At 54.9% G+C, this 25479-nt stretch overlaps 2 protein-coding genes across 2 annotated transcripts in view; one reads left to right on the top strand and one right to left on the bottom strand.

Annotated features, from left to right (window-relative positions):
- The first annotated feature begins 185 nt into the window (after positions 1 to 185).
- Positions 186 to 7266, top strand: SPHK1 (sphingosine kinase 1). Its single transcript, XM_021541646.4, has 5 exons — positions 186 to 720; positions 4699 to 4848; positions 5131 to 5225; positions 5454 to 5569; positions 6059 to 7266. The coding sequence occupies exons 1-5, from the start codon at positions 201 to 203 to the stop codon at positions 6831 to 6833; spliced, it is 1656 nt and encodes a 551-aa protein (XP_021397321.4). The 5' UTR covers positions 186 to 200; the 3' UTR covers positions 6834 to 7266.
- A 1805-nt stretch (positions 7267 to 9071) lies between these two features.
- UBE2O (ubiquitin conjugating enzyme E2 O) overlaps positions 9072 to 25479 on the bottom strand; it is a 61871-nt gene continuing 45463 nt past the window's right edge. The window contains exons 10-18 of the mRNA XM_021541698.3: positions 22902 to 23056; positions 21898 to 22010; positions 20707 to 20832; positions 19596 to 19685; positions 16658 to 17315; positions 15647 to 15783; positions 14952 to 15155; positions 14236 to 14293; positions 9072 to 12801 (exon numbers count right to left, since the gene is read on the bottom strand). Coding sequence (XP_021397373.3) covers positions 12011 to 12801; positions 14236 to 14293; positions 14952 to 15155; positions 15647 to 15783; positions 16658 to 17315; positions 19596 to 19685; positions 20707 to 20832; positions 21898 to 22010; positions 22902 to 23056 — 2332 coding nt within the window. The 3' untranslated portion in view covers positions 9072 to 12010. The remainder of the gene's footprint in view (positions 12802 to 14235; positions 14294 to 14951; positions 15156 to 15646; positions 15784 to 16657; positions 17316 to 19595; positions 19686 to 20706; positions 20833 to 21897; positions 22011 to 22901; positions 23057 to 25479) is intronic.

Here is a 25479-nt window from a genome sequence, read left to right as displayed (position 1 = left end):
GCGGCAAACCCACGGCGTCCCTTAGCCCCCGCCCGTCTGCAGAGCCGGTTCCCCCGCGCAGCACTGCCCGGAGCACGGGGCGGCGCTTGGGGAAACTGAGGCAGCTGGCTGGGGGTGTGGGGGGCACCGGACCAGCCCCGGACAGGGCCCCCCTCAGCGAGGGAAGAGGTGGCCTAGGGGGGTGGGTGGGTTAAATTTTTATGAATGGGGCCGCCCCGCCTGCCATCGCCGGGCGTCAGCAGCGAGCGGCGGCGGGCGGCGCTCCCCGGTGCCTCCCGCTCCGCTCCGCGCCCGCTCCGCCGATGGCCGCCGGCCGCCGCGCTCCCCCGGAGCCCGGCGGGGGCCCGGTGCTGCTTCAAGGCATCTTCGGCGCGGGGCCGGCCCCCGGCGCCGCCGCCTGCTCGCTGTCGCTGACGGCCCGGGAGCTGCAGGTGCGGCGTGCCGGCGGCTGCCCGGGCGGCTCGGCCGGTCCCGACGCCGCGCTCCGCCTGGCCGACTGCGTGGGCTCGGCCGCCTTCCCCGCGGCCGCGGCCGCCGCCTGCTTCTCGCTGGTGTGCTACCCGCTGCGGGGGCCGCGCTGGGGGCCGCCCGCCCGCCAGCGCCTGGAGCGCACCTTCCGCGTCTCCCGGGCTGCCGACGCCGAGGGCAACCTGCGCATCGCCCAGGCCTGGAGCCGCCGCATCCGCGAGCTCGCCGTGCCCGCCGTGCCCGCGCAGGACGGTGAGTGCCGAGCGCCCCGCGGGGGCAGCTCCCCCGGCCGGCTCGGGTCCGCGGCCCGGCCCCACGCGGGACCGCCGTGCCCGTGTCGCGTTCCGGGGGCGCGGGGGGGACGCGGACCGGGGGTGACCCGCGACACCGTGGGGTCACTCGGACACTCCCCCCACGTTCCCCGAGGCTGGGGGGACAGGCACATCCCCGCTCGCAGCCCCGGACAGGGGTTGCTTGTTTCTGTCTCCTTTCATCCTTAATTTGAAAGGGCAGCAGGGACGTGGTCACACTATGGGGGCCCTTTGCACCCCCCCTATCCCCATTGCTCCCGTTCGATAACTCCAAAGCTCCAAAGGGCAGCATGATCCAAGGAAAAAAAGTAATCATTGCTGACGCAGCCAGGACGGGAGCCAGGCACTGGCCCCAGCAGGTCCCATCCATCACTTGGGATCTGGGGACAGGCAGATCCCCCCAGGACCCCCGCGGTCCAGCGGGGTCTCAGGGCAGTCTGGCGGGCTCTGTGTTTCTGATCCAGCTCCCCTCGGGAGCTGTTAGTGTCTGGAAGGGGGGGGGGTCCTGCTCAGGGGCCGCATCCCCCAGCTCCCGCAGGCAGGGCAGGGCGTGCTGGCAGATAGTTGAGCATCTGAGCAGAGATTCAATTATGTGCACTACTTCATTTATTTGGCTGTCCAGTCGCTCTGATCAGACTTGGAAATTAAGAGGCATGCGGTTAGAGGGATCCTGTCAAATCACATTTAGCCCAGCTTTTCCTTGCTTGGATTTTAAAATGCAGCTCTTTTTTTTTACATGACCTGCAGCTACAAAACAACTTTCTGTCTCTCTTCCTAAAGAATTACAAAAAAATCCAGTGGAATGGGGCGAGGGCAGAACCAGTTCCCCAGCTCTATTTCCAGCCTGAACTCTGCAGCTGGAAGCCTCCAGACGCTTTCCAACCCTTGCCCTGTGAGCAGGCGGTGCGAGGGTGCTGGGGCAGGAGCAGCTCATTGCACACAGGGCCCTGGGGGCAGCGGGGGGAAGGAGGATGGGAGAAGGCAGTGCAGAATTTTGCAGTCGCTTTCCTCGCTGAAGGCCATCAGGATTTGCAATCCTCCTCCCTCGGTTTTGGACAGAGCTAAAAATGCCCCTCGTCCACACCCAGCGCTCGCACGTGCCGGCAGGGAGGCCTGTGCGGGACTGATAAGGCTGTGCTGGGAAGCTGCGGGTGAGTCCGTGCAGAGAGTCCTGTCACCCTGTCCCCGTGGGGAGGGGACCTGGAGAGCCACCAGCGATCCCATCCTGGTGCTGTCGCAGCCCCAGCATCCTCTGGGATAAAAGCCCTGCGGAGTGCTGCAGCAGGGATGAAGGGATGATTCCCCCTCCTGGTTTCACCTCAAGGGATAAACAGAAAGTTCCTCAGCAGCTGATAACCCCAAAGTTGGGTTTGCCTGCAGCGTGCCCCAAACTGCAGCTATCCAGGAGGGATCAAACTGCCCCCAGGCTTGTGTCCCGACAGAGAAATCCAGCCCCAGGAGGCTCAGCCCCAGCCTTTCTCCACCTGACATGCTTGTGCCCAGAGAATCCCAGAAGGATGCAGGGATGCAGTGGAGCGGCTTGGGCTGCAGACAGCGGAGCTGTGGCAGTGTTGTCCCAGCCTGAGCACAGCCAGGACACATCACATGGGAGGATGTGGGCAGAGGGAGTGGAGCAGAGTTTGTGGCAGCAGCTGGAGCCCCTTCCTCCTGCTGACTCAGATTCTGCTTACTCAGCATTTGAGGCTGACAGCGACCACACTGTGCTGGGAAGTGGAAGCTTGCTGGGATGCCAGGGACTGGCCGGTGTTGTGCAACAGGAAGAGTTGGATGGGTCAGGATGCTGCTGGAATCTGTCTCCCCGTGCATCACCATTGCTGGGCTCCAACTCTGATCCAGCACCTTCCAGTTCCACCACAGGGCTGAGCCTGGTGCTGCTGGTGTCACCAGTCCCACACTGGGATCACTCCTGTCACTACTTACAGCCTGGTACCAGCAATCTGTCCCTTGGAGTCGTGGCATCCCTCTGTGCCCTGAGCAGGGCTTGTTTTCTCCCTCCAGCCAAGGAGCTGATCCTCGGGGTCCCAGCCTTTCCCTGCTGCCCAGAGGAGGCCACAGGGCAGCACCCACAGGTCCGGGCAGGATTTTTGGGCAAGACTCAGCTGCAGCTCTGTGTGTGCGTGAGAAACGACGTGCTTGATTAACACTGCAGGGTTAAAAACCGCATTTAGGCTTTTGAAGTGCCTTTGGCTTTTGCTTTTCAATATCCAGGGCTTTAGGGAGGAAAGAGATAGAAAAGCCCCCCAGAGAGTAAGCTGGGCTTGGGTTCAAACCCTGTGTGGGTGCTTGTCTGTGTTTGCTTGCAGGGGATTTAGTGCCTGGGGGATCAGGGGAGCTCTGCAGGGCTCGGAGCAGGGTCAGCCCAGCCCTGGGCTGCTTTTTGTTATCCCTGACCCAAACTGGAGTGGCCTCTGCTCTGGGTGCTTCACTGCTTTCCCCGAGGGCAGCTGGTCCCTTTGTGTCTGGAGCCCACTGATAAGGGGCTGGGGAGGGTGGTGGGGGGGAGCCACTGGCCCTGGGCAGCAGTGGGGAGAAGCAGCCTGGAGCCAGTGCCTGGAGCAAGCAGCCAGGGCCAGCCTGGAGCCAGTGCCCAGGGCCAGGCTCAGCCCTGGGACTCTCACAGGCAGATCTTTATTGGGGACTTGGTGACAGGTCCCAAGCAGCTGGTGAGGTGTCCTGGAGGGTGATAGCACCGCTGGATGATCCATGGGGCCAGGAAATAATGCTGGTGGTGATAAAGTCATCAGAGCTGTGTGCTCCCAGGGCTGAGACAGGCATGGAGATGGGATGCTCCAGTCCCACCTCCCTTCAGGCAGCTTGTGGAGCTCATGGTGTGATGCTGGATGTCCCCAGGGGAGGTGACACGTGTGGTGTCCTCCATGGCATATCCCCAGTGTGGGTGCTAGGAGGCTTTAGCTGTAGAACCCCAGCTCGTGTGTTCAAACAGCTCAAATCGCTGCACGTGTGCAGATGAGGTGGGGGCACCCCAGTGCACGGGGGCCGAGGGGGGATTCCTGACCCAGGATGGTGCTGGGAAAAGTCTCTGCTGTCCTGACTCAGCACTTCTTCCTGCTGAGTCAGCAGGTGCAGCCTCACGCTGGGCCCATGTGCTGGGGTGGGCACCCGCATGTCCCCAGCCCAGGTCACAGCTCAGGGGGCACAGAGCTGCTGAGGACATCCCCAACAATCCCCAGATTGATTCCTCACTGCAGAGGCAGGGATCTGCAGAGGCGCTGGGGGAGCCTGAGGCTGCTGCCCTTCCTCACTTCAGGGCTTGGGGTGCCCAGCATCACCCGGGGTTCCAGCCCTTCTCCTCCCCATGCCTCCCTCACAGGGCAGCTCAGTGGCTTCCCCCTGTCCCCCTGCGCAGGGAGCACTGGGCTTGGAAAAGGAGAGACTGGAAGCAACTGGGGAGGCAGAGGGATGGGACCCCTGCCAGGCTTGTAATTACAGCCCGGCCGAGGCGAAACCTGAGCCCCGTGGGGAGCAGGGGAAGCGGGAGCCTCGTCTGCCAGCACAACTGTCTGTCCTGGCCCCGCTCCATCTGGGTGGATGCGGGGAATTGGGACCTGGAGTTCTCATCCCCCCACTCTGGTATGGCTGGAGTGCTGCAGGGCTCCGTCCTGGGTGTGAATCTCTGCTGATTGCCGGGGAGCTCAGATGAGTCCCTGCAGGCCCCTGTGTCCTGTCTCTGCCGCCTCCCCAGCATTCCCAGCAGGGACCCTCCATCCCTGCTCGCCCCTGTTGCCTCTGGGTAGGGATGCACCCCAGGGAGGGGGGAGGATGGGGGGAGGGCCAGTTTCCCTTCCCCTTTTGGTTTTGGCAAATGCTGCCCTGGCTGGCAAAGCCCTCCCAGGGCAGGGCCATGACCCAGTGCTCTGAGCCCCCTGTCCCCCCCCAGGTGACAGCTATGGGGTGCTGCCCCGGCCCTGCCACGCGCTGGTGCTGCTGAACCCACAGAGCGGCTCTGGCCGTGCCCTTGATGACTTCCAGGCAGTGGTGCAGCCCATGCTGGCTGAGGCTGACATTGCCACCACTGTCTTCGTCACTGGTGAGTCCATGAGCAACTCTTCCTCCTCCTCCTCCTCCTTCTACCTTCCCTGGGATCCTGCCTGGACCCTGCTATGTGGGACAGGTTCCTCCAAGGGCCTCTGACTCTGCATCAGCGCTGCTCTGGGTCCTACAGGATGTAGCACTCGAGGAGTGACTGCCTTGCCTCCTGCATCTCTGGCTGGGGTCACCATCTGGGGCTGGGGTCACTGTCTGGGGGTGGCAGCAGGAAGGGCAGAGGGATGGAGGGTGATGCTCCAAATCTCTCCACTCTCCCCAACAGAAAGACCCCACCATGCGCATGAGAAGGTGCGAGACGAGGACCTGTCGCAGTGGGACACGCTGGTGGTCGTGTCTGGGGACGGGCTGCTGTTCGAGGTGAGGGGCACCTCGGGGCTGGCAGAGCTGGGGTGCCTGGGGCAACAGCCAAACTCTGAGTCACAAAGTCAGGCTGGGAATGGCAAAGGAGAGATGGCACCAAGCTTGGAGCAAAGCAGCCATCACCTCTGTCCTGCTCTGGGCAGGGGCACCATGGGCTCTGCTCCCCACAGGCTGGGCAGGGACCGCTGGGTTCCTTGGGTACCACAGGCTCCTTCATCCCCACAGGTGGTGAACGGGCTGATGGAGCGTCCGGACTGGAGGGAGGCCATGAAGAAGCCGCTGTGCATCCTGCCAGGAGGCTCTGGGAACGCCCTGGCTGCCTCTATCAACTACTATGCAGGGTGAGTCCCAGCCCCGTGGGCACCCACTGCCCCCGTGCAGGGACAGGGGAAGAGAAAGGCTGTGTGGGGCTGCAGCCCAGGGAGAGGTGCTGGGATGCCCAGGGATGCCTGGCAGGGTCCTCACTCCCCACATGCTTGTGCAGCAGAGCCCCAGCTGGGAACAAGGGATTAATCCCTGTGTGTCCTGCTCTGCCCACTCCCTTTCTCCGGGCTGAGAGACTGGTAAAGGTTTAACCCAAAGGACCCATCCCAGGCACAGCCAATCCCAAGGTGTGGGGGACCAGGACTGCCCTGGCTCAGTTCCCTCTTTCAGGAGCTGGTTTATCCCTCCCATCCCCAGCAAAACTACTCCCAGCAGCTGTTCCTGAGGGACACTGTCACCCAGCAGGGACGTGTCCCAGCCATGACACAAGGGTGAGGTCTGCAGGTGGATGCTGGGGCAGCAGGAGAGTTCCTGAGCTCCAAACTCACCCTCTCCGTCCCTCACAGCTATGACCACGTTGCCAAGAAAAAGCTGCTGACGAACTGCACCTTCATCCTGTGCAAGGGGCTGTACACGCAGATGGACCTGGTGTCGCTGAGCACGGCCTCGGGCAAGCGCTTCTTCTCCTTCCTGGGCTTCGGCTGGGGCTTCATCTCGGACGTGGACATCGACAGCGAGAAGTACCGCTGGCTGGGCAGCGCCCGCTTCACCCTGGGCACCCTGCAGTGCCTGGCCAAGCTCAGGGTGTACCAGGGCCGCCTGTCCTACCTGCCCATGGCCGCGGAGCAGGGCAGCTCCCCGTGCCCCCGGGACGCCCCCGCGCCCGTCACCAACGGCCACATCCCGCAGCCGGCGGGGACCGAGGCGCCCGGCTCCCCGCCCCCCGACCCGCTGCTGGTGCCGCTGGGCCAGCCCGTGCCGCCGCACTGGACCGTGGTGCCCGAGGAGGAGTTTGTCCTGGTCTACGCCATCTACCAGTCCCACCTGGGCACCAACCTGCTGATGGCACCGGCGGCCCGGCTGCACGACGGCTGCATCCACCTCTTCTACATGAAGGCCGGCATCAGCCGCGTGACGCTGCTGAAGCTCTTCCTGGCCATGTCCAGGGGGACCCACCTGGACTTGAACTGTCCCCACCTGTCCTACGTCCCGGTGCGGGCGTTCCGCCTGGAGCCGCGCGTGGCCGCGGGCATCATGACGGTGGACGGGGAGGCGCTGGCCTGCGAGCCCGTGCAGGGCCAGGTCCATGCCCGCCTCTGCCGCGTCCTCAGCGGCTCCTGAGCTCCCCGTTCGCCCTCCCTGCGGCGCTGAGCTGCCGGCACGGCCCGGCGCGAGGGTGGCAGAGCCTTCCTCCCACTCAGGAACCCCCTCCTTCCACAGCAATAGGTCTTGGGGGGGCGTGGGGCTCATCCCCTCGCTTGCCCCCACGCTTAGCTTTACCGCCTTGGGACAGCTACCAGTGCTGTTCCAAAAATGAGCCACAAGCCCCATCAGGTACTCGGTGCCGGCGAGATGCCAGCGTGTTTTATCCTGGTACGAGGTCCCGGCCCCCAGGCGGCTGCGCCGGCACAGCCCCGTCCCCTCCCCGGCTCGGACGCACACGCGGTGGCATTGCTGTGTCCTCACCCCAGAGCCAGTGCCACCCCCCCAGGGAGGTCAGGACCAATAGATCTAATACAATAAACCGACTTTTTAAAGAATGTTTCTACCCAAAGCTTCCTGTAGAAGCGGAGTTTATTCTTGTGAGAAATGCAAAATAAATATCTAGCGTTTGCAAAAAAAAAAAAAAAAAAAAAAAAAAAAAAAAAAAAAAAAAATCCTTCCTGGGTTTTGAATCTGATCTCACGGCTGCTGTGGAAGGGCTGAGGATGCAGGACACAGGGCACTGCTGCCACCACCCAGCCCCATTTTTGGGGTGCAGCGATGCCTCCCTGCTCAGCCTCATGCTGGGGCTGATCGTATCCAGGGAGCTCAGCCCTGCAGTGACATTTGGGGACATCCTGGGGAAAGTTCGGTGCCTCTGAGCGACAGCAGGGGAGGATTCGTGGAAGAGGTTCAAGGAAAGGCTCGCTGGAGCTGAGGGGTTTGGCTTTCTGCCTGCAGCAGGGGCCTTTTGGGGGACCCTTGCCTCCCTTGTCCCGGGCTGCCCGGGGCCAGCTGGAGCCCTGCTACAGGTCCCTGGCCTGGGGCTTGCCTGGGGGGGATTACTCAGCCTCTTTGATATAAAATTGCAGTAATTAAACCTCATTTTCAGCGCTCAAGTACAAAGCAGAAGAGTAAACAGTGGTGGCTATTTGCATTTATTCAACTGCAAACGATGCAATTAGGATGGCGGATCCGGGAAAGAAGAGCACGATTGTCCTCTCCCCATGGCCTCACTTGCTCATGGAGAGGAGCCTTGTTCCTGAGCCAGCAGGGCGGGCAGCGGCTGGGAACCACCTCCCAAAATAAAGTTTTTTCCCCCCGCAGCATCGGGCCAGGTGTAAAAACAAGCTGAGCAATAACTCTCGAGCCGGGCACCGCGAGCTGCTCCCGCAGGCTGAGCGAGCAGGGAGGACAGGACAAGTCGGGACTCCCGACTCCGCATCGCTGCTCCAGTTGGAGCCGTGGGCCCCATCCATCCGTCACCTGGGCGTGCTGGGTGAGGGGCAGGGCAGGCAGAGCTCCCCGGGGCCCGCCAGGCTCGGGGGGCTGCAAAAGGCGCAGCGAGCTCTGCCGCTCCAGGACGGTTTGGGTGAATGGGGATGAGAGATCTCTGCAGGCTGCTCTTGGGGTATCAGGGTTATTGGGGATGGAGAAAGGTCTTGCTTGGAGCTGCCAGATGCAGCACGCGGCGAGGCTTGAGAGGATGGAGGAGGGAAGAGACAAGAGGATGCTCCAGGAGAGGGTGGAGGTCCTAAGAGGGGGGAAGATCCAAGAGAGGGGAAGTTCCAAGAGGAGGGGAAGTCTGGCCCCGCGAAGCCTCCTTATAAAGGGGCTTCAAGGTGGGCTGGAACAAGTCTGGGGCCAATGGGGTCACAGACACTTGATGTTTTAGGGGAGGGATACAGGTGCGGGGTGAACCGTACATTTTAGGGGGTGAGATGGAACCGTCCACTTGACCCCTGGACCCATCCAGCTAGCAGGGAGGACTGTTTTTATCTTGGCTGTATTATTTATGAATAATTATATTTATCCATCCTCTCCAACAAAAAGGCTTCTTTTTTTTTCTGCCCGAGTCTGGCCACGAGCACCAGGGCCAGCAGAAGCCGTGCTGGGCACGCAACCGAGCCACCTGCAAGCACCAGCAAGGAGCACAGAAAACAAAAAATGCCAGCCTGAAAGATGCCCTCTGTACATCAGGGTCTTGGGGAAGAGTTCAGAGAGCCACAGCAGCCCCTCGCTGCCAGACCTGCCTGGATCCCTCTGGCCTCAGCTCCAGCCAGCGGGACCCTGTCCAGCCCCAAGGCTGGCTGGAGAGGGGCAAGTGCCAGAAGAGTGGCAGGGGGTGGAGGGAAAGAAAGAGACAACTCACAGATCTACTCACAGAGGCAAAATTTAATGGCAAGTCATCTTCCCTCCTTTATTACACCTTGGTTAGCCAAACAAAAAAAAAAAAATTCTGCAGGTAAAAAAAGTTTTAATGGTCACACAGCACTTTATACATATATCATAAGCAACCAAGCATCCACATCTGCACGTGAACGACACACCTCTAAGCATGGCCTCAATAGTCAGGTTTGTTTTTTATTCATTAAATACTGTACAGAATCAAGGCTACAAACTGATTTTGTAATGCTTCTTCCCCCTCCCCAGCACTTAAAACAGTTACAGGCTGCTCTCATTTGTACATCACACAGTCGTGTAGCCAGTTTTAAGGCTAACAATATGCATCATGCTTTGGCTTTTTTTGTGTGTTTTTAGATTTTTTTTTAAGGTTTTAGCCTTTTAAATTTTGTTACCCTTAAATATTACATACATACACAAAAAATTACATAGCTGCAGTGTGCTCACCACCAACCTCATCACCCAGGAGCTTCACATTATCAAAAGCTTTAGAAAATTTGTAAACCTCTGTGCACGCTTGGGTTTGGGACAGCTGCAGAGAGCGAGCGGTGCCGGGGGGAGCAGTGTCCCCTTCCAGGCCAACATCCCCCTCCTCCGAGGGAGCCCAGCCTGTGCAAAAGCTCTTGTGTAGGATCAGAGACTTTTTGGGTGAAGGGGAGGACGTGGTGCCTGCCCTGTGAGAGCTGCAAAGGAGGGGAAAAGGGGAACTCAACAGCTCCTCCATCCCCAGTGGGTTTCTCCCTCCCTCCATCCCTGGTCCTGCGGGTGATGGGGCAGCCACAGCCCCACTCTGGGGACAGACAGAGGGTGTCAGTGTCTGGATCACAAACCGTGGTTGTGCCTGGAATCAGCCTCTGCCTGTCCTTCCCCTGCCCTGGAGCAGGGCCTCACCTCGTGCCCCCAGCCCTGAGACACTCCCGTGCTCCCCTCAAAGGGATCCATTCACTCCCGTGGCTGTGGTTACACCTCCAGCCTGCCCTGCCCATGGCTCCCAGCACCTCTCTGCACCCCAAACTGGCACCTGCCCGGCAGGGAGGGCTCCTGGGGCAGGGCTGGAGCTGCTGCAGATGCTGCACCCCCAGAGCAGTGTCTGGACACCTCTGCAGCCCAGGTCTTCATCACAGACAAGCCCTGCATCCTCCAGAGCACCAGGAGAAGGATGTGTCTTCCAAAATCCCAATGGTGGATGGTGACACGAGAAAGGCTTTGTGCAGCCAGCCCCTGGCTCAGGAGCATCACAGGGGCATAGGAAAGAACAGGGAGCTGGGGAGGGTGGGGGTGGAAGGGGGCTGGATTTGGGCTGGTGGGTGCAGCCCTCGGTGTTTCTGGAAGCAAAAAAATCACTGCACCAATGCGCTGGTTTTCTCCCGCTGTTCTCTGAGGAAGAGCAAAAGCAAAGGAGAGCTTTGGCTCCATCCTCACCTCTGGCAGAGCCATGTGCTCAGCCCAACTCCTCCCTGGCAAGCCTGGCACCGCTGCCTCGCTGTGCAGCTGGAAGGACTCTCCCTGCCAGGCTGTGCTCCCCATGGATGCCAGTGGGTGCCTGTCCAGCGCCTGAGCACCGGGCAAAGCAGCAGGGCTGGAGCGTGACCAGCTCCAGGTGAAGGTGTGTGCAGACAGGACCAGAGGCCTCGGGAAGGGGACTTGCCCAGGGGACTCTGGAAGTCACTGCCTCGAAGTGCTCACGGTCACAGCTCTCAGCAGGTGCTTCCCAGAGCGTGCAGCAGCAGCGTGGCAGGGAGTAGGGATGGGAAGTGCTGTGCCCACAGTGCTGCTGGCCACAGCCAGGCCACCATGGCAAACAGCTGATGAGGGAAGGAGCTGAAAACAGCCCAAACCAGCGCTGCTCTAACAGAGCAGGAACCAGCACAAACTGGTGCTGCCACAACGTGACACGGCTTCCCTGGGGTGACCCTGGCTCCTCACACCCGTGTACAGCTGGATGAGGGAGCAGCAGCCACACCAGGCTCATCCAGAGCTGCAACAGGCCTCAGGATCACTCGCTGCTGCCTGCCCGGGTGAGGCAGGGATCCAGGGTGGGTGTAGTGCTGTGTGACAGCCAGGATGGCTGGAAACAAAAGATACCTCAGCAAGTAACAAGGGCAGAACCCTGAATCCCATGTACTTCTAGAAGACAGGCAAGCATGGTGGGGAAAGGGAAGTTTGCCTCACTCTGGAGAAAAAGAAGTGGGGATGGCTAGACCTGCCTCCAGGAGACTGACCTGGGAGTTGCAGAACTGGATGGAAAGTCTGCAGCACTCCCAGGGCAGCACAAGTGCCAGTGCAGGGCTCTGGCCCTGCCTACCAATCCCAACTGGAAGAACCTCGTAGCTATGGGTGAACAACTAAGACTAGAGCAAATCCATATGGTGTAGACAACTCCAATGCAAACACAATCCAATGTCCAAGTACAGATAAGCTGGGGTAGACTTCATAGAACCCATGGGAATGCCAAGAAAAATAAAAGACTGGGAGGGCATTGCCCTACATTTCCAGAAACTACAGCAATCCCTTCTCCTGGCTGGAACCCCACCAGAACAAACTGCTGGGTGTAGTGCTGGGTGGGAAGAATCCTTGTGTGGAAAGGTGCCCCAAGATGAAAGTGCAGAGGGAAAGTGGCTGCAAGACTGCTTCTGTGCAGGTCTCAAATCTTACCATTGCAGGGTCAAACTTGCAAGAAGAGCATGTACGTGGGACAGGGGGAAGGAAGAGGGGTTGGGGACAAAGAGTTATTCATGCTTAAACAACCTTTCCTCAGACGAGTAGTCAGGCCTACCACCTTCTTTGGAACAAACCAAGCCGAGGAAGAAAAGCTGGAAGGAGAAGCCAGTTGATTGATTAACAGCATTTGCCAATTTACTTTCTGCTGCTTTCCCTTCTCCCCTGCACCTGCCTGTCCCTAACCTGATGGTTTATTTGTCCTCTGTCCACTCTGGGATGTTGGCCCCTGCTAAGGCAGCCCGGTACTGCTGCAAGACACCGCGGATGCTTTTAATGAACCCCTTGGACAAAGGGAAGAGGGGAAACCCAATATCAGGGTAACCGCTCTTCTCCGGCAGGAAACTCCTGTAGCTCTTTCTCCTTTTCTTTGGTTTCACGCTGGGCTGCGAGGCAGAGTCCTGGGCAGCCTTCCCCTCGTCCGTTCGGTCTCTGGCCAGGTCCCCCCTGGCTTGGCCTGTGCTCTCCGAGTCCGAGTACTGTTGGAGGTCGGCGGCGTCGGGCGCGGCGCTCGGCGGCTCCGACTCGTCCGGCTCCTCCTGCGCGTCCAGCGCCGAGTCGGACAGTTCGGCGGCCAGCCCCTGCTCCAGCCCCTGCTCCAGCCCCTGCTCCAGCCCCTGCTCCGAGCCGCGCTCCGCCCGCGCCCCCGCCGTGTCCCCGGGGCTCTCGGCCAGGCTGCCGCCGGCGCACGCCAGGGAGGAGGAATCCGCCCCGTTGGCCTGTTCGTGGCTGCGCTCCACCAGCTCGTTGGTCTCCAGCCAGGACTCGATGCGGGACACCAGGCGCCAGCCGTGGCAGCGGAAATGCTCCCGGATCTCGTGCTCGAAGACCTCCACGGGCCGGCGCAGCAGCTGCATCATGGACTGCACCACGCGGATCAGCGTCATCTCGTTGTAGCAGCGGCTGTTCTCGTAGCCCTCCTGCAGCCCCCGGTCGCTGTCGAAGCCCGCCTCGTTGTAGTAGGGCTCGTTCACCAGGATCAGACCTGCCGGCAGAACGGGACACCGAGCGGTTAAGGCAGAACGCCAGCAATCCCATCCCCTGCCAGTCCACTCCTGCCACGAGGGTCAAGCACAGGCCAGGCTGAAGCCCCAGGAGGTGCAGGATGCACAGGACTGGTGTTGCAAGGGGAGCCTGGTGTGTGGCAGGGACCTCAGACTCTGCGGGGAGTGGCATCCACATTCCTTGGCTGGCAAGAACAGCCCTCTGCCAGCACAATGCAGAGGGCACACAACAGCAGAGGAGGTCAAAAGGGCAGGAAGGGAGGGGTTTCACAGCTCCTTTCACTTCCCTCCTGCAAAAAACCCCACAAACCCAACAAAGGCTTTTATTTTCCTCCTCCTCTTAATTAGAACAAAGGCCAGACTGCAGCAACAGGTTTTGAGCTGGCCAGGTTCTGCTCTATCCAGCAGAGTCCCATCAGACAGTGCAGTTCTGAGACACAGAAGACTGTGACAAGTCACCTTTACCAAGATTTCTCCTGCTTACTTCTGGTCTAATGAAATTACAGGTATGTAGCAACAGCCCCTGCACTGCCAGGCTGCTGGCAGCCTGCCACAAGTTGCATTAGAGCTGAGGAGATCATGTGTCTCAAAACCCAGGCAGCAGGAGAGGAGATTTTCCCCTAACACCAAGCTGCTCCAGTAAAACATTTAGTGTTTTGTTTTCTAAATTTGGATCCTTGGCTTTGGAAACGAGAAAAGGCTTTTCTTGTGGTGTCCTTCCCCCACAGGAGGATACAGGTGGACTGTGGGAGTTGAGAGGAGCAGGAGTTGCCTCCAGTCAGCAGGAACCTTGCTCTGTGTCAAAGGTTTCTCATCACATGCCTGAGCTCCCTGCACAGAAAGTCACCCATGAGGAAGTTGTGTGACTTAGTCTGTCTGCTCCCAAACTGGATAGGGCAGAGCAAAGCCCCATGGCAGGAAGCCCTGGGGCTCGTCTAGGCACACCCCTGATTATTCTCTGCTTTGGTAGGAGCATAAACACCAGCATCATGTGCAAAACACGTCCCAGGTAGGATGGGCGGGTGACTCAGTGGGGATAAAAAAAAGTCCTGCAAATGAGGCCCAGTTTAGCAACTTCAACTAACTTTGGTAACAGGCTGAGGACACGGTGGTTCACCTCTGTCAGCTCACACTAACAAGCAGACAACTCTGTGCTTGGCTGCTGCAGGAGAAGAGGGGAAAGCATTGTGTCAGAGCCCTTGGATGCAGCCAGAACTCTGGGCATGAGAAAAGCTGGCACCTGCTTCCACTGCTCAAGCAGAGAGATAAGGACACTGCTTTGTCCAGCAAGGTGAGACCAAAAGGCAGCACTAGCCCAGCTGGGGTGGCAGACCCCAATTGTATGCCCCCCATAAACCAACATCCCTTCCTCCCTCTGCCTTTTCTTGTCCCACAGGCTTGGCAGGAACATTTACCTTGGATGGAGATGAGTACTTGAAGGAGACTGGATTTACTGGTCCACCTTTCTGTCCCCTGAAATGTAAACAGAAATATGTTAAAAGGCTGAAGCACCATCAGTTTGCTCTGTGACTATTGTCAGATGAAGTGAGAGGCCCCGTTTGTTCTGCATTCCTGCTGCTGACATCCTGTGGCTCACGGCAGGAACCAGGAACTGACTCCAGGAGCACGTGATGTGCTGGTGTCCCAGCTCAACACATCTCTCCGTTATTTTTTTACCAGCACCACACCCCCCCAGGCCAGTTCTGTCTGGAACTGTGTAACCTTACACACCAGCCATCAGTTCCAACCCCTTCCCAGCTGCCCTGTCCTGCTCAAAACCTATTTCCCTGGCTCTCCTCATTCCAAGTCTCCAGCTGGACTTTGGACCACGCTGCATGATTTGTCCACAGTGTGGAAGACAGAGCCCTAGCCCATAAGCACACCCCATGGTGGTGTTGGCATCTCTGCTATGGCTGGACTGACCATAGACTTCTCACTGAGGAGAGGCAGTTGAGCCACATACAGACCCAGAGAAAGCCAAAACTACACCAGTTATCTGCTCCAGATACCTCAACCAGTGCCCAAAGCCCAAGCACCACCCAAGAGAGAAGTCAACCAGGTCTGGTAGGAAGTGACTTGTTCCAAAAGCAGCCCAGCACAACCCCTGCTCCCAGGTGGAGGCCAGCATTACCTTGCCTATCCAGGTCCCCAGGAGGCTGACACACACTTTGCCATTGTCGTACAGGTTGGGATTCAGCCTCCCACTGCACTGGGAGAGGTAGCGGAACAGAGGCGGGACAGCGGGGTAGATGTTGGGGAGCTGGATGTCAAAGAGGAAGAGGCCATCTTCGTAGGGTGTGCGTGTGGGCCCTTTGATAAGTGCTGAGAAGAGATCCTGTGGGGAGAGGCAGGAGGTCAGGCACTGGGAAACACTCTCTTACCCTGGCAGAGCTTATTTACAGAGTGGGGATGTGATTGACTTGGCCCTTTCAAGTGTCAGCTCAAGCAACACATCTCAGGGCACCTTTCCCTGCCAGAAGTTGCACCCTGAGAGCAAAGTGAACCTTTGCAATGGAAAAAGAGCTTTGAGGAAGGCCAAAAATCCCAGATTTACTCCCTGCTGACACACCCCCTTGCTGGCTGCCCACCTGTCTTCCCACTCAGCACCCAGAACAGGCTCCCTGCAATCAGCAGCTCCTTTTTTGCCACCCTGACTCAGGGAAAGCAAAAGCAGCCATTTTGGGTAATTACAGCCCTGTTTCACATGATGCACACATTCCTGCAGCTCTAATGCAAAGGATTAGAGCTAAGCAGGGAATTCCAAAGACAGGGATCTGGATGCTAAGCCCAGCACTACCACAGAGGCATCTGAGAGCAGGCACTTGCCATTCGATCCTCGAAGGTTTTCACCATGATGCCATCGGGCAGGGAGGTGGCCAGCAGAGCCATCTCCTTCCGCACGGTGCTGAAGAACTTCTTGGCTTCTGGAGGCTGGAACTCCATTTTCTTGAAGGCATGGGAATCTGTGGGACAAGGAAGACAACACAATTACAGCTTGCCTTTGGAAACTGCCACAGGTTCCTTGTGAAGGCAAATCTACCCGTGTGTAATATGCATCATGTGGAAGAGAGGAGTCAACTTGCTTTGGTGCTGAGCCAGGAGAGATTATTTCTCACACAGCACAGCAACCACAACCTGCATCTCCTGTTCTCACTGTCCCACACAACGCTGTGGCCCAGCAAGGAAGCTTGTCTCACAGCTGGGACAATCCCACAGAGCAATGGAACTTTCCCTACCAAACCTAAGCACAGCTCCCCATTTTCCCTTGCCCACACCTGCAGCTTCACAACAGTCTGGCCACCTTTCCCACCCTGGTTGGAGCACCTTGGGCTCCACTGCCACCAATGTTCCACACAGCCAGATGATCTTTTTTATCTCTGGCCACTAACACTGGTGCCAGTGAGTAAGGAAACCCACTCATCAAGGACACCCAGCACAAGAACACCAGCTGTTTTTGCTCTGCTTCTCAACCAATTCAGCCTTGGAAAAAAAAAAAAAAGCCCGAACAAACTCTGCAACTTGCAAGGAAATGTCTGCAGTGGAAAGCAACTGATGTCTGCAGCCCTCCAATGTTAGTCACCACCCTGGGAAAGAGGGAAGCACACTTCTGGGGCTTGGGAAGGTTCAAGAGTGCCTAGAGATGCTATCTAAAAGCCATGCTTAGGTCCCAGAACACACTGTGCTACAGAAGTTGGCTTAATTTCTCTTCTCTAGTTAATGAGCTATGAAAAGGACTAAGAAGAAGAGAGGATACAGAATCCAAAAGGTTTGAGGCAAAGGTTTTGGATAAAGAAACACTGCAGGAGAGCAGGGAAGGACCGAGTATCCCACACTCACCTGGAGCATACTCCAACACAGAGAACACTTCTCCCTTGGCACTGGTGAAGGTGACTCCAGGCTTCCCTCCACTCTGCTGGCAGAGCACTGGTGTCTCACTGGGCCACTCTGACCTCACTGGTGTCTGTGCCTCTGCTTTTTCTTCCTTCTTCTCTGTCTCTACCATGGCTTCCATCTTTTCCTCCTCAGCAATAGCTACATTATCCAAAGTCTTCTTTAGATTTTCCTGCAGCTTTTTAATGTCATCCAAGAACTTCTTCTCTCGAGTGGGTTTTTCCAGCTCCACAGTTGGGGAGGTGGGAGAGCCAGTCAGCAGCTGCTCCACAGTCATATTTTTCAGGCTTTCCAAGATCTTGATGGCCTCCTTTAGTTCCCGGAAGCTCTTTGGGGCTCCATCCTTGCCAGCTTTCTCTGTAGCAAGATCTGCAACTGCCATAGCCACAGCTCCCTGGACTTCTTGTTCTACTTTTTTCACCTCCTCTGCTGCTGGTTCCTCAGGCTCAAAGTCCTCAATTCTTGGGTGGTCATCTTCCATGAGGCCATTATCTGTCTCCCAGCTGTCACTTTCATCCTCCCACTCTGAGGATGCCCCGCTGGTGCTGCCGTCAACAGAATCATAGTCTGACTCCTCAATTTCTGATTCAATATTGTACAAGTGCTAAAGGAGAGCAGAATTACATGAGACTTAGGCTGAAGCACAGTTTTAGCTGTTTTTAAAAGTAAGTAATGAGAAAGGAGTTTCCGTTTGGAATTGGTTGGGCTGTTTAAACCCATTCCATCTCTACTGGCACAGATTATGAAGCCACACAGTCCCATCCTCCACTTTTCCAACTATGGCACTGGGGGTAAAACTAGGGCAAGTTCCAGATGGGCTGCAGTCCTTCCAGTGTCTGGGATCCAGCCCTGGAGTGCAGGCAGGTGCCCCACAGCTACCTGGATGCCCCAGGGTTTCAGAACACAGAGCTCAGAAAGTATTTGGTATCACGTGAGGAGTTGGTATTTCTGGTCCTGCTTCTGCACCAGCAACTGTGTTGGCACACAACCCTGGTTTGGCTGCCTCCACACTCTGTCCTTCCACAGAGACAATGCTGGAACCAGGAACACATTCCCATAGCAGCTCTCCTCTCCCATGGCATGCAATACTTGCCAACAGAGCCTTGCTAGGCTGCTTTAGCTGTTATATGTGGCTACTGCTTAAAATTCAGCTGGGACAATGGAGCCTCACCCAAGCTGCTGAATAAGCTCTTACATAAAATGCTCTCTTCCTTCTCACTACTGGAGGCTGAACACATCCCCACTGCATCCAGCCTCACCTCCTACAACTTGCTTTTGCACATGCTGCATCTCAGGAGGTCTCTCTGCAGAGGTTTACAGACCTCCTCCAGCTTTAAGCACCAACACAGAACCAGGGAAGCCCTTTACAGGGCTGTGTTTGCAGTGACAAGATGGGAGCATTTTATCCACAAGCTTCTGATACTTGAGTGACAGCCCAAGAATCCTATTAATCTTGCAAGATATGACCCCAGAGGCTAAAGCACAGGGACCCTCAGTCATCTTGTCAAAGCCTTCAATGAACCAGCACTGTTGAGCCAGTCCTGTGCCACCCGGAGACAGGCAGGCAGCAGAGGTTAGCTGGGTTCAACACAAGTGACTGCAGGCATGAAAAGCCATCAAAACTCACTGCCCTCAAAGCTAATCCAAATCTGAGTTGGAAAGTTAATTAGCCTGTTATGCCATCTTTATTTTTAGAGCTGTGAAAAAGCACCCAGACAGCTCGTCTCTGGGCACATGGTCAGGCATTGATAAATCATGGTTTTACCAACTGATAATTCATGCTTCTGACATTTCCCTAACTCCCATAATTACGCAGAGGAGCAGAATCGAAGGGACTGGCGTGACACAGCAGGAGCTGCTGCAGAGCCCTGGCACTGCAGAGTGAGAACAGCCCTTTGTGGAGCACGCATCAGACCTCTGATTGTGCCTGTGATCCAAGCACATGTGACAACGGGGAAGGGAGACAGCAGCCTGCTTTGTATGCCCCAGTCCACTGCCACAGTGCAGGCATTGACTATTCTACTGTAATTAATGCAGAGCTGCTTGGTTTAGAAAGGAATCTTGCTCAAGTACATTGTCCTTGCTAAGGCATCTCTGCAGTGGAGGCAGTGCTTGCTCTGTCAGTGACAGAATGGGACTCTACAGCTGTACCTTGTTTTGTATCTTTAGGCTGTCTGCCTTCATTCCAGGCAACAAGAAGAGAAGACGTGGGATGAAACTGTATGAGGAGTAGCAAGTATGAGTACAAGACATTACAACAAAAGCCTTAAAAGAACTCCAGACAAATCAGCAGGGTGCAGTGGATTAGCAGTGTGGCTGTATCTGTATTTTTCAGCTTGCACTCAACCCTTTCCCTCCCTGCCACGGGCTAAGATTTGAGTCTGATCCCTAGGTTAGCTAAGATGACAATCTGTGGATCTGGCCCAGCTTCTGGAGGAGTTTCTTTAGCGAAAACCCCACTATGGTGGCATTTCACAAGAGAGAACATGCAATCATCTTTTGGCAGTGCCCTGATTGGGCTATGCACTAACCCAGGCTCCAGTCAGAACCGATGATCCCTGAGCTCTGCAAAGCACCAGGTGCTGGAGGCCAGGAGCAGGGCTGTGGGCAGAGCTGGGAGGCACTTGTGAAGACAAAAAGAGCCTGTCCAGGCTTTCCTAATCACTACATTAGAGAGCAGTTATGACCAACTAGTTATCCAGACCCCCTGACAAAAGGATTTGCTTGTGATAACAGAACTGGGAAGCCACCCTATCACATGGGACTGCACCAATCAACAGAAGTCCCTCAACCTGGTGAATCTCTCTACACACAGGATTTAAACCCACATCTTGTCACTCAGCTAAGAATTACAGTGACATTGGGAACTGGAACAGGACCTCACCTGAGGCAGAATGATAGTCTTGGAATTGTCAGCCCACACCACTTCCACCTTGCTGCTGACATCCACACGAGCCACCTGTCCAACCGAAGGCTGTGGAGACAAAAGTGGCTTGTCAGTCTCTTTTCTTCCCCAGGCACTTCAGTGCAGAGCAGGAAGGATTTGAGAAACACATTCCCCAGCTGGAGAACCACCTAGAGCAACACCTGCATTCTACATACAGAAACCACACAGCTCTGCCATGGAGGTGGGGAGAACTCTTCTCCACAAGGAGCAGGAGTGCTGGTCTGGCAGGAGATCCTGATCTTTGGCAGGAGCAGTGGCCTTTCAGTGCCAACAAGGGACAGGTTTCCCACGGAATGGGGGTGCCCTCTAGTGGGGTGCCCTCAGCCCCCCAACACCAGGGGCTCCTCAGAGAGCACAGGCATGAACAAACAAGCCACAGTCTTGCAGGGTGTGCAGGCAAGGAGCACCTTGCCCTGCAGCAGGTTATTTAGGTCAGCTGAGCAGGCTGGGATGTGTTTCGTGCTGTAAGAGCCACACTACACCTTTTAACACTCTTTTAGGGCAGCAGGCTCAAAAGCTGGAGGTACCTCCAGGGGTATATAATATGTGTATATATATTATGTGTATATATAATATGTATATATATATATAATATAATATAAATTGTTCCTTCTTCCCTCAAGGAAATCAATCAGCTCAACAAAATTAACATGAACATAGCTCAGTTGTCATAGGTGAACGCCAGTCTTCTGCTGCCAAGTGAAACTGGTTTCATGACAAAATCACCTCATGGTTGCTCAGGGGCCCACAGAATATCCCTTTATTACAAGTTACTCTGAAATCCTAAGCAAGAGCTCTATGAAAAGCCCTCAGGCATATGTTCAGTTCTTGTCTCAGCTTCACTGCTCTCCTGCAGACTGTCATCAAGGTCAAAGGATTTCAAGGTTGCGTCTCCACCAGACAGAGCTCTGATGTGTTACTCACGACAGCAGGGGACACCAACACAGAATCGGGAAGCTAGGGAGTTTATTTAGGATGCCCATGCGGGGCCCTTCCTATCAATTTTTCCAAGTGAGTGCACCAGTAGCTGGTGACACCGTGGACCCACCTCGTCCTCCTTGGCCGCGGCGCCGTCGGAGTTGCCGATGCGGATGACGATGTCGGTGGTGCGGAAGCGAAAGTCGGGGTGATCGGCGATGTCGTACACGCTCACATCCTCCTCCTCCCCGATCAGCTGCAGCGAGACACAGCGCAACAGTCGGCCCCACGAGGCTGCACTCGCCCCCAAACACGCCTTCAGCCCTCCAAAGCACTCTGTGTTTTATTTGATCCCCTTTCAGCTGCTCCAGCAGCCTGCAAGGGGCTGCTGCTGGCCTTCTTTGTCACCTCATCCAGTCACATGTGGATCAAGGCACAACAATGAATGGAAGCAGGTATTTTGTCTCATCTGCTCACCTTCACTTTTACCTCACCATGACAAGGAGATGTGCAACCACAGTGTTTTATTCCCTTCTGAACATCCATATTTCTCAAAGCAGTTCACTGGGGCCCAAAGGCCAAGAGTTTACTTTTTTGAAATTATCCAATGCAACAGGGAGCATATGACAAAAAAACTTGTCATTTAATGGGAAACATCTTTTCTTTGATTTCTCCTGGAGAAAGAGAGCTAGGAGCTCACGAATTATGAGAAATAAGTGAAGCACAACCCCAGGCCAGATGCATGTTCTGCTTCTGCATGTGAAAGCCCTGCTCAATTACGACGATGAGGCCTGGCAGGCTAAGACAAAGCAGTGTCAAGGCCCCCTCTCAGCTCCAACTAGACTGCAGTCTACCAAGACTCTGGAAAATACAGCATTCCTACAAATCCCAAGAAAAAGGCATTAGGGTGACTATGGGCAATAGTACCTGGCAGAGGCAAGCACAACAAGATGCAATAGATTGATCCTCTTTCTATGAACCATGCAAAGATATGGGGAGGAAAAAATTCTCATAGTAAACTCGATAAATCAATTGTCTGTGACAACTTCAGCAAAAATATTCACCCATACCAGAACCCAGTGATACCATGGGATGTAAATTATCTGCCTGGTCTTTGCCACCTCACAGGTATCTACAAATATGAAGTGACATCACCTCCAGCTAAGTCTCCCAGGCCCATAAGCACTGTTCCCTTCCTCAAGGACACACAATCAATGCAGAGCTGATTTCCAGGCTTATCTGTGTTCATCTGTGAGGTTTGTGTTATTTTGTGGCTGCTTGGTCTTTGCTGGTTGCAGCAGGCACTGGCTCCTGCACTTACCTCCACATCATCTCCACTGGGTTTCAGCTTGAACCACTTCACCACACAGGTACGGCCGATGTGGTCCCCAGACTGCACCACTCCATACAGCCCAGGATCCTGGGAGCTCTGAGCTGTTGGTCACAATGGGAGGGAAGAAAACAGACAAATCAGGCAAAGGAGCACAGACTTTGCTCAGTGACTGAGGCTGTCAGCTCCTGGACTCTCATGGCTAAAGCCTTCCACTTGTGAATGGCATGAGGAAAAACACTTCTTCCTACACAGTGAGAACTGTTGCCAAACTAGAATGGTAGAGCTGGAGCTGATGGGTAACTTTAGTTTCCACAGACTACACGTAACCCAGAAGACCAGTCAGACATCACTCATCAGAAATGGCCATATAAAACAGCCTCTCTTTATGCTAAGTCAACTTTCCTGCTTCCCAGCCTAAGTGTCTCCTGGTCCCCACTGCTGAGGGTCTACCTTTGCTAGAAAAGGAGCTGAGAGCCAGATGGCATCATCAATATTTCATATCCAAAAGCTGTAAGTCTCCTTGAACTTGTCCTGTGGCCCTCACTAGCATCACCAATTGGTTTGGTGAAGAAAAGGGATTGAAGAGGAGGCCTCTGGATCCCAAAACTCTCAATGAAAATAATGTGAGGGTCATGATAAATCAGCCATACAGAGAAAATAGCCTGAGGTAAGCTGTTTGCTTCTTCCCTCACTCTGGGACCAAGCTCAGAGGTGCTGGCACTTTCAAGGTGGGCAACTCCTGCTCAGCAGAAATACCAAAAATCTTCGTTTGGATCCTTGGTATTTATTCTTTCCACATCCTTCCTGTTGTCACAGTTCAACTTTGGTATGTAAATAATGATTCTCTGCTGCCATTCCCACCAAGACAGCTGAATCACTGCTGTCCCTGTCAGGTGCCAACCCCAAGTGAGCACTAACAGCTACAGAGCAAATCAGGGGATCCAAACTCAACCATACACTGCAATTAAGAGCATTGTTCTGACACCCAATACCTCTTTTGTCCACCACAAAATCGCCGGGGCAGAACTCGTTGTTGTCCAGGTGGTGGACAGGGATCAGCTCGTTGGAGCGGATGTTTGTCTCCACGGTGCCATCCTGCCACATCACGTCAGCTGAAGTCATCGTGGTCACCACTTCCACAGCAACCCTGGCAGCACACAAAGGCAATCAGTTACCAAAGGGAACGTCAGGGATCAAGATGGACCTCAGCAACACAAAGGCACACGGATCAGCAGGCTGGGAAGCGAGTCAGGAAACCCCACGTAGAACACATGGGCACAACTACACAGCAGGCTTTGTTTTGATGGGTTCTCAAGCCCTGCAGGTGTTACATTGCTGAAGGAGGACTGACTTTCCAGGGAGCTCCTGATGAGTTCACTTTTATTCCTAAGGAGGCAAATTAACATCTACTAGGACCCACTTTCTGCCCCTGACAGAAGCATGACAGGAGCTTCATATAGATTTTGAAGCTTGAGATCTTCTCCACTGGAGCACCTTCCAGCTCTGAGGAGTCTTTGAAACTAGAAGAACACATGACTTCAAGATAAATTATCACAGCCCTTCCAGAGAAGAGAAAAAAAAAAACCAAACCAAAACCACCAAAATAAAAAGAGGCTACACACTGAATGTAGGTAAAGCAAAAGGATTTTGTTTAAAAGAGAAAAATGTCCTTCCCAGCTGTTCAAACACATATGTGTCTCTGCAGCGCAGAAATGAAATCCAAACACACCACAATGGACCATATGCTGGTTCTCTGCTGTGGGGCTTGAGGAGGCAAAGTGCTTGGGGCAGGAGGGACAGTCTAGCTGGACACTCTTCTAATGAGCCCTCTGCTAATTTCATCTCTCCTACAGCACAGAACAAACCAAATCCTACAGAACAGAACAAACCAAATCCCATACTGGCTTTAAATTTTCCCTTTATTTTGCTGGCCAGGCCTTCCAGAATAACACAAGTGCTGGATTTATGTTGGTTTCAGAACCAAATCAGAAAGAAGATACAATAGGCAAATACAGATGTTTGCTCCCAGCCCTGTTTTTACTAATGTCAGAGAAATATTTTTAAATGGAAACAAGATAAAGTTTTTAGCAGGGCCAGCACTCAACAGTAGAAATTATCAGAGAAGGGTCTGTAACAGGCCAAGTGTGTGTGTGAAACACAACAAGATGGTTTCTGGGGGACCTAGGACATATCTGGGGGACACAGGACACGTGCAGCTGAGGATTGGAGTGGAAAGGCTGTGCAAGGAAATGAGGCACTCTTGTCTGCAGTGGTGGCTTCAAACAAAAAATCAAGACTTGATGTTAATAAAAATCCCTGCATACCCTCACTAAAAGATATCCAGCAGTCTGTGTGCTGCACTGAGAGCTGCATCAGGTCACTCACTGATGGCAAAGCCACATGCTGAGCTGGCCCCTGCAGCCAGACTGCCCACGAGCTGACACATCACATGTGGTGACCAAGTGCAGGCAGCCCAAGCACTCGGCATTTCTCAGCAGTGCCTGGCAGAACATCTCTGATGACCAGAGAAACATCTGATTCCTCAGCACCCCAGAGGAGTATTCAACAGCACTGGCCCCTCACACTGAGCTGTGCCCAGCTGCCACATGTTCCCTTCGCAGCATCAGCTGGGGGCTCTCAGTCTGTGCTGAAAAAGCCTCTAACTCCTACTCTCTGTCATGGTTATCTCTGCATCTCCTTGCATGGAGCTGCCCTGATCCAGCATTGGAATTTCTGCCACAGGGATTTCTCCCCACTGCCTGTACGATACAGGGAGCCAGCAGGTGACCCAGCTAAGCTCTCCTTAGCAAAATCTTCAGTTAAACAGAGACACTCAGTGGGAGAGTGAGACATAAAGAACTGAGAATCCATTCCCAGGAACTCTACCACATACTCCCATTTTTTCTCACACTTGGATGCTGCACTGCTGGGCTTTGTGACCTTCAAATCTAATTTCTCCAGAACTTACAAGGACTACAAGAATCACTTACAGGCAAGGCTAAATACCTACAAAAAATGCAAATGAAGTTCGTGACATTCTTAAACTAGTGGATCTCTTGAGTAATCTCTGATAATGTCACTTTCCTGGGAGAATTCTCTCATGTTCTCTTGCACCAATTGATGCAGAATCTGGACACAACTAAGTAGCCCAGTGAAGGCTGCAGACAGGCAGACCACCTGTCAGATGTCCTTGCATCCCATGAAAACAGTTTAAACATTGCTAAGTTAAAGGTCAAAACTGCTGAGATCCGGTTTTATCTAGAAATGGGCAGATACATGCAGTGCTCCCTCACCCAAGCTACTGAAATCAATTCCTCCAAGGCTCTCAAGGAGTGAGTGCAATTTATTCATTAAAAAATTCTAATATTAAGAAGTATACTGCTGGCAAGAATTGCAGATCTCTGCAGAGCAACAGAGATCATGGCAGCACTACCACCTGCCAGCTCAGAGCTCCATGCTGCTCTGGAGACAGCTCTCTAGGATAAGCTGTCCATTCCTAGCGTGGTCTGTCCTCAGCCTCTCAGCAGAAGCTGCCAATGAGGTAACCAATTAGTGTCATGTTTAAGCTGT

Source organism: Lonchura striata, chromosome 18, assembly GCF_050655825.1.
Source record: "Lonchura striata isolate lonStrDom1 chromosome 18, ASM5065582v1, whole genome shotgun sequence".
In the NCBI taxonomy this organism is placed as follows: Eukaryota; Metazoa; Chordata; class Aves; order Passeriformes; family Estrildidae; genus Lonchura; species Lonchura striata.
Note: the sequence above shows the minus strand (reverse complement) of the source record. Positions and strands in the feature narration are given on the sequence as shown.

What these genes read in the sequence shown, in the direction of transcription:
- SPHK1 (XM_021541646.4), top strand. Translation starts at nt 201, where the DNA reads ATGAATGGGGCCGCCCCGCCTGCCATCGCCGGGCGTCAGCAGCGAGCG. An exon ending in GGGACGGGCTGCTGTTCGAG is followed by an intron (nt 5,226 to 5,453) that starts GTGAGGGGCACC and finishes TCATCCCCACAG; the next exon opens with GTGGTGAACGGGCTGATGGA. An exon ending in TCTATCAACTACTATGCAGG is followed by an intron (nt 5,570 to 6,058) that starts GTGAGTCCCAGC and finishes CGTCCCTCACAG; the next exon opens with CTATGACCACGTTGCCAAGA.